The sequence below is a fragment of the Sylvia atricapilla genome, chromosome 3 (genome assembly GCF_009819655.1).
Source record: "Sylvia atricapilla isolate bSylAtr1 chromosome 3, bSylAtr1.pri, whole genome shotgun sequence".
NCBI classification, from domain to species: Eukaryota; Metazoa; Chordata; class Aves; order Passeriformes; family Sylviidae; genus Sylvia; species Sylvia atricapilla.
The window spans coordinates 70,612,277-70,625,538 of NC_089142.1; the positions used below are offsets into that span (position 1 = coordinate 70,612,277).

The following is a 13,262-nucleotide window of genomic DNA, read 5'->3' on the forward strand; positions in this document are numbered from 1 at the left end:
CAGGTACCAGTAACAAGGCAGTGAGGGAATGAGCCCGTGGTATCCTTTAACAAGGCAAGCCATTCCTACCACCCGTGGAGGTGCAATGCTTGTACCAGACCCTTGTTTTGTGTGGAGGTGGGCGGAGCCCCGGCTGCTCTGCCCTGGAGGGAGCCAAGCTGAGGAGTCAAGGAAGAATTTCGCAACTTCAGCCAGAGCACCTAAGACAAAGACAAACCTCCTAGCCACGGCGACCTGGCTGGAGACCCACAAGCCCCCTCGGGATTTTATGTAGATCTGTTACAATTGATTGGTTCTGTACCCTTTTCCTCCCACCCTGGTGTCCCATAAAAACCCCTGGGTTTCCTCTGGTCGGCAGAGGTTCCTCGTCCCTGGACCCTTTCGCTGGTACCCTCTCAATAAAGTACCACCTGCGGAAATTCCACACGAGACCTCTCTCTCTCTCACCACGACCGGCTAAAAGAGGGGCTAACTCACAAGGGCAGGAGCTGAGAGCACTGAGCTGAAATCACTGAAAGCTGAAATCACTGAGCTGAAAAATCACTGCTCTGCCCGATGCTGAGAAGCCCCTCTGCCAGCTGAGGAGCGCCCCGACCCCCCAAGAAGCTGTTTTTAGCGAGACATCCTTTGGGGTGGCTGTGGCTCTCTGGGTCCCAAGCGGCGGACCCCATCTACCAGCTGGCATAGTTTTGCATATAGGGGAGAAAAAGGACATTCCCTCCATGCTCCTAGGAGCTGTTTGCAGGGCACATATAAAAATACCTGTCCCCATCCAGCCCTACACAACTCTGGGAGTCAGTTTTACAGAAATAAATCAATAAAGTAATATTTGAAGATGCCATTAAATAGTTTGCTCATTTTAACAGTCATTGAACTGAACAAAAAAGAAGTTAAGAAACAACTGAATTTCTAACAACTTTCTTCAGCCAGAGACGACCATAAATTTTACAATGAACAGTGTGCACCTGGGAAGGAATTCTGTTTTCACAACGTGCAAAACTGGCAGCATTTTTGCTGAACACATTTGCACTCCTCACAGGGAAACACGTTATCTAATACTCTCAAACACTTCTCATTTCACCATTAAGCATATACAGAACTGAACAGGAAAAAAACCCAAACAAACATAAGTATCAATAAACATAGCAGAATGTAAAATTAATATAGACAAATGCAGTATTGTCTTAATGACTTAAACTCAGCATGAAAAACACAGGATTTGATGAACTTCATGGACTTCAATATTTTTATATATATTATTTGTAAGGGGGTGTGTGAAAGGATAGCCATCAGAAAACTGAAAATTAATTAGAAATGGAGTCCTCTTATCAATTAGTGTCTGGGCCATATAAGAGAGGGTAGATTTGGCAATTTTTCCTCCCAAAGTGGAATTCTGTGAGTGTCACTTGTGACTACGAAGTTTCCTTGAAACTCTGGATAACCCTTATAGGGTGGCTGGAGGTAGGAGGAGAAAGCACATCTGCTCATTTCCTCTATCTACTCATTTGTCAGCACCCATGCTAGAACACACCTAAGCTGGGTCACCAACAGCTAAATATTCCTACATAAACCAGGCAGGACTCAAATATATTTTGGACAGGGTTCTGTTCTGTTGCACCAAGGCTATGTTGCAGATACTGAATTGATCTGTAGGCAGAACAGTCCAAACACACTCAGAAAGACTAAGATCTCAAACAGATTTTACGGTTAATTGTTTTTACATGAGGTAACTCAGATCAGAGTTGACCACCTAACTTCCAAACACTCAGATTAGAACTGGATGTTAGCTACACATCTGTTCATTTTTTTTTTTTTTTTTAAATTCAGCGAACTGAATAAATTACAATCCTGCTATGCCATTTTAGAGTATTACCAGCTTTACCCTGCTCACCCTGAAGGCTCAAGTAAGGCCTCCAGGGGGCTAAAGCAGGAAGGACAGACTCTAAACCATCCATGAAATGTTGTAATGTTTTGTTGAAATGAAAGCTTTAGTGTTGACAGGACAGAAAAGGTCTTCATTTTCTGCACGATTCCACAGCTGCCAAGATGTCTTGCAAAATGCTGTTTCTGTTTTCCTTACTAACCTAGAGAAAGAGAAATTAAAACTGATGTAATTTCATGAATAGCTTCTATTCCAGTGTTTACTTCAAAAACAATCAAAGCAGAAATTCCAATGCATTTCATTTTCAGCGCAGAAGTGTCAAACACCTGCCTTCTGCTACTGAGAACACAGTATGCTAAACCCACAAAAGCCACAGTTGAGTATTTAGTGATCTTTTGATTTAATTACCTGTAGTATTTTGCAGTATTATTCAGGGCTTGAATAACTAACAAGAATCACTCAAAGAACCAGCATGTACTTTTGTCATTACTAGAAATCCTTTTCAACTACCAAATTTAATTTTCCTAATATAAAGTGGAGTTCTTATGCCTTCATTACTTGAAAGGGTTGTATTTATTAAGATGACAGACCTAGCTAGTCACAAACATCTGCAAAGAAAAAAAAACTTAAAACAGGCTTAGCAGTCTAACTCTGAGAAATCTTATTGCTACAGGAGAGAAACACCTTGGGAAGGAAACAAAACTATTTGGGAAAGCTGGGGTGTTCTGTAGCACACTGAGATATGCCTTTGGCTGACCAGTCCATGGGAATGCTGGGCTTTAAGTCCAGCATATGTGAATATAGATGACTGTAAACTGCCAAGTGCTGGTGCTTGCTAGTCAGCTCAGCTCCCAGGGGCACAGAGCTGGGGGCTGTATGTGTGTAAATTATCCCTGCCTGACAGACTGGGTCCTGATCCAGAGCCCTGTGACCCACAGTACTATGCATTACTCACTCAAACAAAACCTGGGGAGACAACTGGGGTTGCAAAAGGGTAACAAGCAACTGTGAAACATCAGCAAAAGCTTCATTTTAAGAAGTCTAAGAAATTCTCCCCACTGTTCAGATCCCTACAGAGAGGGCAGAAAGAAATCAGACACAGGAGCTCAAAAAATAAGTAAGGGCATTCATACAAAGTTATAGAAAAGCGGTTTGACAAGGAAAGAGAAACAACACCATGCACAGCATAAAACTCTCTACTAGCAAGGTTCCACTGCACTTCCTCTATCTGCATTTAGGATGTGAGCACAAGAGTTTGTATCCCTTAGTTCTATCTGAGGAATTTGGCCCTAGGAGCCTACCACTATTTACAGTCACACACATTCTATCCAAGTGCTGTAAACCAGCACTGTAAAACCTACAGTGGTCTCTCACCTACTGAATTCAAAACAACAGATCAACATGGGACTAATGAAAAACTGACACTGAAAAAAAAAAGATCTGTCTGAAAATGTCACCGTTTTTATTGAGAATGAGTCCAAGCTTTATAAGATAAACAGAAAACCCCACAAAAATAAAGTGAGCAAGACAACAAAGAATGCTCTTCAGTAGCGCTATTGAGACCCTGAGGTAAACAATACACAGCACAGATGAGCCAAATTCTAAATCTCACAGCAAGTGTACTGGTACACTGACTTTCAAAGGACCTTCTGCACATTTGATAGCTCTTCCCACTCTCTCACAGCCAGCAAAAACAATATTACATTTTATCTATCCTTTTTCCATACCTATATGCCAGAAGTCCAGTGAGAGCAGCAGAGAGAAGGCGCCAAGTGCTAGGAAATTTTCACAACTGTTTTACAAAGGCTGTTTGATAGATATAAGTCTCCTCTTTAGATCTGGAGACATTCTGTGCAGGCAGCTTTCCCAGAGAGAACAAATCTCCCAGTATCTGTACTGAATGTACAAACAGATGGGTATGTTTTTAGAAAGGAGTTGAAAATAGCTGTAGATGCTGCTTATATTAAGCATTTATGTAATTTGGAGGAAATTACCACCTAGATTCCAAGCAGGCAACTATAGAGGACAAAAGCTTTCTTCCTCTAACAGTTAAAAATACCGTCAAGGAAACCACTCGTGTACAATCTGTTCAAATTGAACCTTTTCTTCTCCCTAGCCATTTGACTATTTTCTTTCTTAATAGGCATATGCAACCATACTTCACTAATGGGTTTCATGCAAGCAAAATTAATAGATGGGAAAATGGGAGAAAATTAGTATCTGCCAGCTGCTAAGGATAACCTGATCCTATTCATGCCACCACGTCTGCAGAACTACAGACACAGGCAGTGCAAAAAGAGCCTCTGTAGTTTCACTGGAAAGTTCAGTTCTCAGCAAAATAGAACTGGGCAACAATAGAAAGAAATGTGTTAAATATCAGAGTTCTTATCATTAAGTGCCCTAAACATAACAAATTATACATTTGGGACCAAATGCTGAACTGCTTTTAGGGTATCTGGGCCTGCTTACACCAACAAAATATGCTTTCAAGGCAGAAGGGACTGTAAAACACCAAACAGCTGTTCTCTCATCAGAACGGTCCTTGTGACACTAGGAGCAGGAGGAAAAAACTGAGATGAGCTACTTCAATGCAGCATAACTCCTTATTAAGTGACAAAGAAAGTAGAATGCTTTTGGAAGATAGCCACCTACTTCTAAACACCTCCAGGCACCATCCAAGTTAGTAAGAAATTACTGACTGTGAGCTGTTTGGACACTCCACGTTTTCCCATTCCACAGCCCTTGAAGAACACAGCTGGTCACCCAGCATCCACCACTAACACCTCTGACTCCCCACAGGTAAGTTCTGCTTCTGCTTCTGCACGTACTTTAACCAGCTGGGAAAGAGCGTGTAGAGTGACACTGGAGCAAGACAGACGCTCTCCTGCACAAGACTTCAGCTTAGCAGGTCTGTGACACCTGGGAATGACTGCAGTCTGTCACACATTTCACATCCATGCCTTTGGTTAATGGATTCACCAGAGATCTCTATTTCATTAAAGAAACCTGCATGTCCTAATCTCAGCAGCGTGAACAGGATGGGTCATTGTTTTAGCAAAGACCTTTTAGCTACAGAAAACACTGCCCCATTGAAACTTACAGAAAGACTTTTGCTGGCTGGAGTCAGCACTTGAGAGAAAGATTTATCAGCACACTGATAGAGCTGGATACACAGGGCTGAGTTGCCCACGCCCTCTGAGTATCACCTGAAAAAAAGAGACACTAGAAGCCTCAAAAGCTTCCCCGAAAAGCCAAATGCTGTCTTCTAGCTCTGTTTCCTCCCATGAGAGGACCAAATGCACACACCACTGTCCTGCCGTGACTGCAGCCTAAGGCTGAATGACTGGTACCTTCAGCAAGGCTTCTCCATCCCCTCTGCCCCAGTCCTACCGCTGTAAAGCAACTCATACAAAATTCACATTTACATGCATTTCTGTTCAACAGCCTGACTACAACCACACAACAGCTCAGTAGTGGAAAAACCTGGGGGTTTATCTCTGAAAGGAAATGGAGTTGAATGCTTATGCAAGGAAAAAAATAATCTCTCATCTTTGCTCCTACAGTTGCTTTAGCATTTAAGTAAACCAGCATTTAATATAAAAACAGAAATTGAAGATGATGATGGGACCCTCAGTTAAAGGAAAGCTGAGGAACTTTGAGCACTGCAGGGTTTTTAAGCCAGCTTTGAATAGGAAACAACATAAATCAAGGGAGTGAGAGGTGCCTTTGTTTTTGTGAAGCATCGAGGACATTTACTGATGTTAAGGAAACCTCACACATGCACTCCTAGGAACAGGCTATGTTTTGCTGTGCTAAGTTTTTGAGAAGCACCCTGTGACTGATCAGAAATGTACTTTGAGACTCTAATATTCAGAAAATTGTGTCTGTAAAAGTAACATAATGAATTCCAAAATTGGTTCACTAACTCCAGAGAAAGTACACTCCATTTACAACTGTCTTTCTTCTATAAATCATTCCTGCAAACTCCACCGCTGCCTTTTTTCCCTTTTATTTTTTCCTTGAATACGACTACTGGTAGTATTTTTGCAAGCCAGCCTGGAAAAAACCAAAAAAGCTTAAAAATCTGACTGTACTTTAAAAGATTTAACTCTTAGGAATAATGAATACCTATACAGCAATAACACTACAGCAAAGAAACCTTTTAAAACAACTATAGCATTACTTATGCAGCCCCTCAGCAGCAAAGCCAGCTGTGTGAGACTGCAACAGTATGTGCCAAATGGGATTTTTTTTTTAATAAGGTGAACACCTGCCCATTAAGAATAAAATGGAAACTAAAAAACTTATTTCATGCAAGCTACCCACAGCTATCAATTGGCAGTAACAGTTTTTGAACAGAGCCAAATATAAACCAGTAACCTAGAACAGAAGGCTCTTTAAGGATATTAAATATTACTCACATTGAACACTTTAACATCTTTCCTACTTCTTATTTCTTCAACAAGATCCAGTGGCTTTCCCTTAGGTATTGGAATAGTTCCAAGCACCACAGTTCCCGAGCCAGCCAGTGTCTGACGAACAGCTTGAATAAAAGCCTGGCTGAAGAGTTCCATTTTACCAATCTCATCTATGACACAAATTCTTTTCTCTGTGTCACCGCCATGGTTTACCTGTGGAAAGTGCATCAAGAGACTGTAAACAGCAAAACTTAGAACAAGCAACAGAAGTAATCTCTACGCTGACTAAAGAAATATCTCCACAAGAAACAAATTCAGCTGTAATACTGGAGAAAGTGGGAAGTCAAAGCTACTGCTGGTAAATGACAGACTTATCAATCTGTAATTTCTTTTATAGGACAGATTTTTGGAAGGATGGAAACAACCATAGAGAATAAATACCAACTACAATAGGAAATATCCATAATACCAGATTTCCTTTAAAGCAGAATTCTCACAATAGACCCACATGAGCTACTTAACAATTAAGAACTGCACTTTGCCTAGGAGCAGCTCTCAACCATTCTGAGGGTCAGCAATCTTTAAAAACTCATGCATTTAGTGATTACATTTAATTATGCGATCAGTAGTCACACGAATCAGGCATCTAAAAAAAGGAAGACTTCCATTAAATCTAGATTCACAAGTTTCTCCTCGTGTAGTTGGGATAATGGAGCATTTCACTCAGAGCTACTGGCTGTCTTCAAAGCTGTCTGGATAACAAGCAAGCCTTTTGCAAGCCTCTCTCACATTAGAACAGGTACATGTTGAGATATACCTTATCCTATAGTCCTAGCCACTGGATAGTAGGAGAGACACAGTTTACACATTTGAGACTTGTTCGTTTTTCTCGTGAAGTGAATGCTGTGTCAAACAGTGCAGCTGGAGCATCAGGAAAGTCCAGGAGGAAACAAGGGTAATTGCTGCTGAGGGAAAGGCAGCTCACAAAGCAGAGGAACTCTTCAAATGCACTGCCTGCCCTGTTTTGGTAAAAGCGACTGAGAACTATACTCCATTATTGATAGAGGTGAGGAGAAAATCAACTCAATTCAAAACCATTATAAGTCCATGAATATGTACCAATACAAGCCATATTATACAGAAACTAAAAAATAGAGAAAAAATATCAGAACATCTCCCCTTGTGAAGGCAAAGTATTTGCTTCTGGGAAAGTGAAGGAACTGTATAACATGCATCCTAAAATCCTTTCAAGCTAAGTCCCTACTGAGTACCTGTTTTATCTAAAACTTCTTTCATAGATCAGTGAGCCAAAAAGCCAATACTAGTCACTAGGTCACATACTGAGGAAGAGAGTATTTTGCTTTGAAAAAAATCTGCAAAAACTTATCAGTCCTACCTGATAAAGTTTGCAGACCCAGAGAGATCGTCCACTGCAGGATCTATCCCATTCTTACTGGAGAGAACAAAGCCTTAAGAGCTGAATCTGTCCTCATGTCTAAATGGGCACGTGCCCATTCTGTGCTGCTCTCTGATCAAACCAGAACATACCTATGACTCTCTTGCCCTCATTCTTCATTTGTCTCTCCTTGTTTCAGTTCTCTGATCTCCCTCACTCTCCTCTTCCATTCTGGGCCATCTTCATGTGTGACCACATTCCCACAAAACTGATAAACAGCACTTCCTATGACCTTGGGCACATGCACTGTGTGACTCTGCTGGCCCCAGTTCTTCTCTTCACCTTCCTGAACTTGCAGAAAGCTATACAAGTAATGGAAAAAAATTCAACACTGCTAGTACTTTTCTAGGAAGAACTCTCCTGGATTTCAGTGGCAGAATGATTCCAAGTACAGCACTGGCCTAAGGAAGTATTTTCTAATAAACTATCTTTCTATTTACTAACATCATAAATATGGATACAGTGAAATTTAACATATAAAAGTTGTCCCATTTTTTTTTTTATTTCCCTTCTCCCTTACCCTAACATCTGTGCTTTCCTACTCTCAGACTTCAATGTTCTTTGACAAAAGCAAGAATCAGATCCTCGATCTCACTTTTGCTCCTTGCAACTCTTCGGGGTTTTTTGTTTTAAGTTCACCAAAAAATCCCTTCTTCCTTGTCCCCTTGAGCTTTGGCAGTGTAGAAAAATCACAACAGGATTTTTTTAGTAGTACAGTTCAGCAGCTGCTGCATACTGTTTGTGGTATGTTATTGCCAAAATTAAATCTGTTCTTGTTTAATTTTGGAGAGGGGAAAGGTTGGAGTAAAAGAGAGGAAGGAGAAGAAAAAAAGCAGTGACAGAATATTAGCAAAAGGATAGGAAAAAGACTGTGTGGGAAGTCTTGCCACAGCCAGAGCACTCCTTGAGCAGCAGGCTAAATCCCAAATAATCAGGCTGGTATTATCAGTCTGCAGGTATTTATACAACAGTAATCAAAAATACTCACTGGATTCAAGAAACAAATGCTTGTACTGTAAAAAGACGAGAATCACAGGAAGAGAGGGAAAAACATCTGTAAAGAAGAGCAGCAGCAAAAGCTGTTTTCTCAGACCCACTGATTCCATCTTGTTCTCTGTGGTAAGCCACTTGTGCATTTAGTTTGCCTTCCAGTATGAGACAGTGACATGGGAAGAAATTTCCTACCTGCTGCCTCTTCAGGTCAAGGAGGCCCTGCTCACAGGACTGCAATCTCCCCAACACCACAATAATGACTAGAGAACAAGCCAGATTTGCCCCTCCAGCTTTCTGACCCTGAAGTCAATCGGGACTAGCAAAAGTCAATAAACAGGCCATTAATTAGTATCTGTATAGCTGTATAGCAGGGCCTTCCAGTAACACTGACTATCATAAAGCATACATTTATCAGCAGCTTTCATAGAACACTCACATTTCTCAGCATAGGTAGAACCAACTGCTCAAATGAAACAAGGTCTACAACGTATTGTCCAACCCGGTATTCACGTCTTGAAGCAGAAGAATCAGAACTGGGAATGAAAAAGAGAGACACAGCTCCTTCAAAGTACTGAGTTTAGTGAAAATTTACTGCAGCCGTTTCAAGAAAATTTATAAGAAGTTATCCAAATAAATCAAATCCCCTTAATTCTTCTTAAAAAGGAAGGGAAAGAAATTCTAAACCATGCAGTAAGTCATACTGCAGATAGCTTGCTGTCAGATAATAAATATACCATATGCATCCTTCACAACTATACAAGCTCAAATTCCAACAGTGTATAGAAGGACAATAGCATTTAAAAGTCAGCAGGTATATTTATACTGAAATCACAGCTCATGCCTGGAGTTCAGATCTTTGAATTTTGTAATAGGACACTACAGACAGCATCATAGCAGTATCATCTCAGTACAGAGGGCTGCAAAACCCTTAATCTTGGAAAAATACTCACTTTGCATGTGCTGTACCACGCTGTGCTATGTGCAGCTCCATTATCAGTAGAGTGCAAATTGTTTTCACATCAACTCTGTGTGAATGAGGTGCTAAGGTCACACTGGACATAGACTAAGTTTTGCACTAAGTATGAAAATCTGAGTCTAGTGAATCAGGAGAGACTGTGAGGCACTCTGCACTTCAGAGGCCCCTCTCTGGGGCTCTGAAACCCTTTTTTTCTTAAAATTCACAGGCGAGTTTCATGGACCAGTCAAATGTTCTTTAAAACAATGCTATATGCAATTTCCTTTTTCATTTTCCACTTCTACCTCCATAAATCAGCTAGTGGAAACACAAAAATCTTCCTCCCTGCCCATGACAAGCTACTTAACTGTATCCCAAAGGGACTTGGCCTCACAATGAAAGGCTCAGCAGTGCTTCCTCTGTCTGGTGTAAAATAGCCAGTAAGAGAGAACACCCCTGTCCAGCACATTTTCAATATTTCACTATGCAACAGAGACACTGCCTACATACACAATGTAAGTATCAGCCAGGACACAAAAACCAAGCAAAGAACTTGACCATGAAAGCCACGTGTGCTGGAAATCACCTTCTGGACGAGCATTTAACATGCCAAAGGACTGGAGCAGACACATAAACAATAAGCTGCTTACAGTTATTAAAACTTCAGTACCTGACTCTAGATAAAGGTCCTCGGTTTCCAGACAGAGTGACAACATCAAATCCTGTTCTCCTGCCACCTTCTCTAACTTCCTGTGTGTAAAATCCATCAATGGGAATGCCTGAGGATTTTAGAGCTTGACTGACCTTCTGGATCAAAGTAGTCTTTCCAACTCCTAAAAATTAAGAAGGGGAAAAAAGCATTAATCTTCTTCTGCACTAAAAGCCCATTTTTTAAATGCCACAGTAATGATTCAGTTCAGCAGAAACATTGATTACTTTTGAAGTTTGCAAATTACTTTTTCTAAATGGTAGGAAAGAACAAAAACATCTTTTAAAGTTCATCCTGTACTGACACTGTAAAGTTTCACAACAGAACGTACAAATATCCCACATATACCAATGAATTTGTTAGCTTAGATGATGCATGAGCAGGCCACAAAACTTACCACAAGGCAGGTAAAACAAAACTGATATGCAAGCTTGCTGGAAGACTGATCTACCACTGAAATTCACTACTTTTAAGATCAGAGCTAAGCTCACCCCTTTTTTAGATCAAAAGGTCAAAGCTGACTGCTATTACCAGATGCCTAACAGCAGAAGGGACACACTGCTTCCACTGATGCCCTAGAAATCAGAAGCACTCTGTCCCTGAGATACCAAGTTCTTAGAAAGTCCCAACAACAGACAAATGTTTCTTCTGGTAACTGAATCAAGAGATACTCGACTAGATACAGAGAAAAGCTTGTTTATTGTGAGGCAGATGAAGGCATGAACCAGGTTGCCCAGAGAGGCTGTGCAATCTTCACCTACTTTAATGTTTTCAAGACATGACTGGATAAAGCTTTAAGCTACGTGGTCTGGCCTCATAGCTGATACGCCTTTAAACCTCCTCAAGTCCCTTTAACATGAATTATCTTCTGACCCTGTAATTCATTTTCTTACCCTAAGACAGGTCCTTAAAACTCTTGCCACCTGATAGCTCCTTGCACAGTCTGATGCACCTTTTGCAGTGTGAACACTGGCCATGTTCCAGACATCCTTTCAATTTTTCTCCTTTGCCATTGTATAAGTACATCCCTCAACGATCTCATTTTAAACTCACCCTTATTGCCTCTCACAAAATTTAGTGCTATCACTTCATTTTTAATCACTGCTCTAAAAAATTCAGATGACAGAAAATAATCCTGTGAATCAAACCTCAAATTCCTGGAGATGAGGAACACAGACCAAATGTGAGATGCCTAAAGATGCCAACAGAAATCATTTCAACATGCACACACCAAGTTTCTAATTTAGACTTTAAGCAGATCTAGGAACTGCTTTCCTAACAGTCAATACCAATGACAAAATATTCTGTGGCTTCAAAGGCATGTAGTCAAATGCTTAAGCAAACTTTTCAAATTTGAAGCAGGGGGCTTCCTGGTAGCTGAACAACAAAAAAATGACAAATGTGGCACCCACAGTATCTAACGTCATTTCAAGGCCTTGTCTCTTGTGAGCTAATTTATATTAATTTTGCAAAGTGGATTTGCGATCTCTGATTTGTTTACATTTATTCAGTAAACTGCCAAACAAGCCAGAGTGATTCAAACTAAGTTTAAGAAAGTTTGAAGTTACACATCTAGCTAATCAAAACAGTACTAATCTAATTTCAGATAAGTGAAGAGATAAGCAGCCCCAACTTCTGCATCTCCTGAACGGCTGCCTTTATTCAAAGTGGTTGGAAAGCCAGCATGAAGTGGGTGAAATGTACTCCTATCTCAGCCTAACAGCAGCATTTTAAATTAATTCCATTCAAGGCAGGCATCTGTAAGAGATTCACAAAAAGGAGAATTAGGCCCACTGCTTTACTCCCACACCACAAGGGAAAGCTGTGCTATCATAAAAACTGGCTACTTTCTTTATCGACCGTAGAGTTTTACCCTTATACTAATATATATATATTACCTCAGCCTCCACAATAATCAAGATTCCCTTACCACGACAAACTACTCCACTGCTTCAATCCAGGCCTGCCCATCCGGGACACCACTTACTACCTACACCTGCACTTCACTGAGGCTGGAAGTGCTACACCACTACAATTAAGTTACAGGAAAGAGGAGCTCTCAGAAATTATTAACCGCTGCTGTTTATATTTAAAGCAGGATTAGTTGTCCAGGAGGTGGGGTTTTTTTCCACCAACACTGAACGCCAGGGCAGAAGCCAGGGACAAAGCAGCAGCGCCTGGAAAAGTGCATGCCTTGGAAGACTGGATGGGGAGGTAAAGGGGCACTTCATTAGGAACAAACTAATTAGTGCAACAGCTCTGACCTCGGCACGGGGGAGCGGGGAGCTCCGGGCTCGCAGCCGCGGACCCTGGGGCAGTGCCGGGCCGGCTGCAGCGGGAGGCGCTCCCGGGGCTGCCTCGGAGCCCGGCAGCAGCTGCCTTCGCCCGGCCCTAAGCACCGCGGAGGCCGGGCCGGGCCGGGCCAGGTCAGGCCAACGCAGGCCAGGCCGTGTCTCAGGGCACCCGCTCGGCCGCACCGCCGGACCACCGCCCCTACACGACTCCCCACGCTCCTCCCGCCCCCAATACCTGGGGGTCCCGTAAGAAACACGTGTTTGGACATGATGAGGCCGCGCTCCGCCCGGCGCTCCGCCCCGGCCCCGCTCCTCCTTCGGCCTCGGCCCCGGCCCCGCTCCGCCCTCAGCCCCGCTCCTCCTTCGGCCTCGGCCCCGGCCCCGCTCCGCCCCGGCCCCGCTCCTCCTTCGGCCTCGGCCCCAGCCCCGCTCCTCCCCGGCCCCGCTCCTCCCCGGGCGGGCGGTGCCCCCGAGGCCTGAGGCCTCCTCAGAGGCGGGGAAAGGCGGGGATTTCTGCTGTGATGTTTACCGGAGGAGGGACGCAACCTCAGGTTA

General features: G+C 42.4%; 1 protein-coding gene across 3 annotated transcripts; it reads right to left on the reverse strand.

Annotated features, from left to right (window-relative positions):
- Positions 1 to 841: 841 nt before the first annotated feature.
- On the reverse strand, positions 842 to 12,995 carry NTPCR (nucleoside-triphosphatase, cancer-related). Of its 3 annotated transcripts, none has more exons than XM_066315718.1 (5): positions 12,943 to 12,995; positions 10,375 to 10,537; positions 9,186 to 9,282; positions 6,304 to 6,513; positions 842 to 2,084 (listed from the first exon to the last, which is right to left on the reverse strand). In XM_066315718.1, the coding sequence occupies exons 1-5, from the start codon at positions 12,974 to 12,976 to the stop codon at positions 2,016 to 2,018; spliced, it is 573 nt and encodes a 190-aa protein (XP_066171815.1). In that variant the 5' UTR covers positions 12,977 to 12,995; the 3' UTR covers positions 842 to 2,015. The 3 variants fall into 3 exon arrangements, with proteins under 3 accessions (XP_066171815.1, XP_066171814.1, XP_066171816.1); XM_066315717.1 differs by having other exon boundaries at positions 9,186 to 9,288; XM_066315719.1 differs by lacking the exon at positions 6,304 to 6,513.
- Positions 12,996 to 13,262: the final 267 nt, after the last annotated feature.

Coding starts and splice junctions, on each gene's coding strand:
- NTPCR (XM_066315717.1), bottom strand. CDS start 12,976: ATGTCCAAACACGTGTTTCTTACGGGACCCCCAG. Junction 10,538..12,942: donor GTTTCTTACGGGACCCCCAG/GTATTGGGGGCG, acceptor CTTAATTTTTAG/GAGTTGGAAAGACTACTTTG. Junction 2,085..6,303: donor AAGATGTTAAAGTGTTCAAT/GTGAGTAATATT, acceptor CTCTTTCTCTAG/GTTAGTAAGGAAAACAGAAA.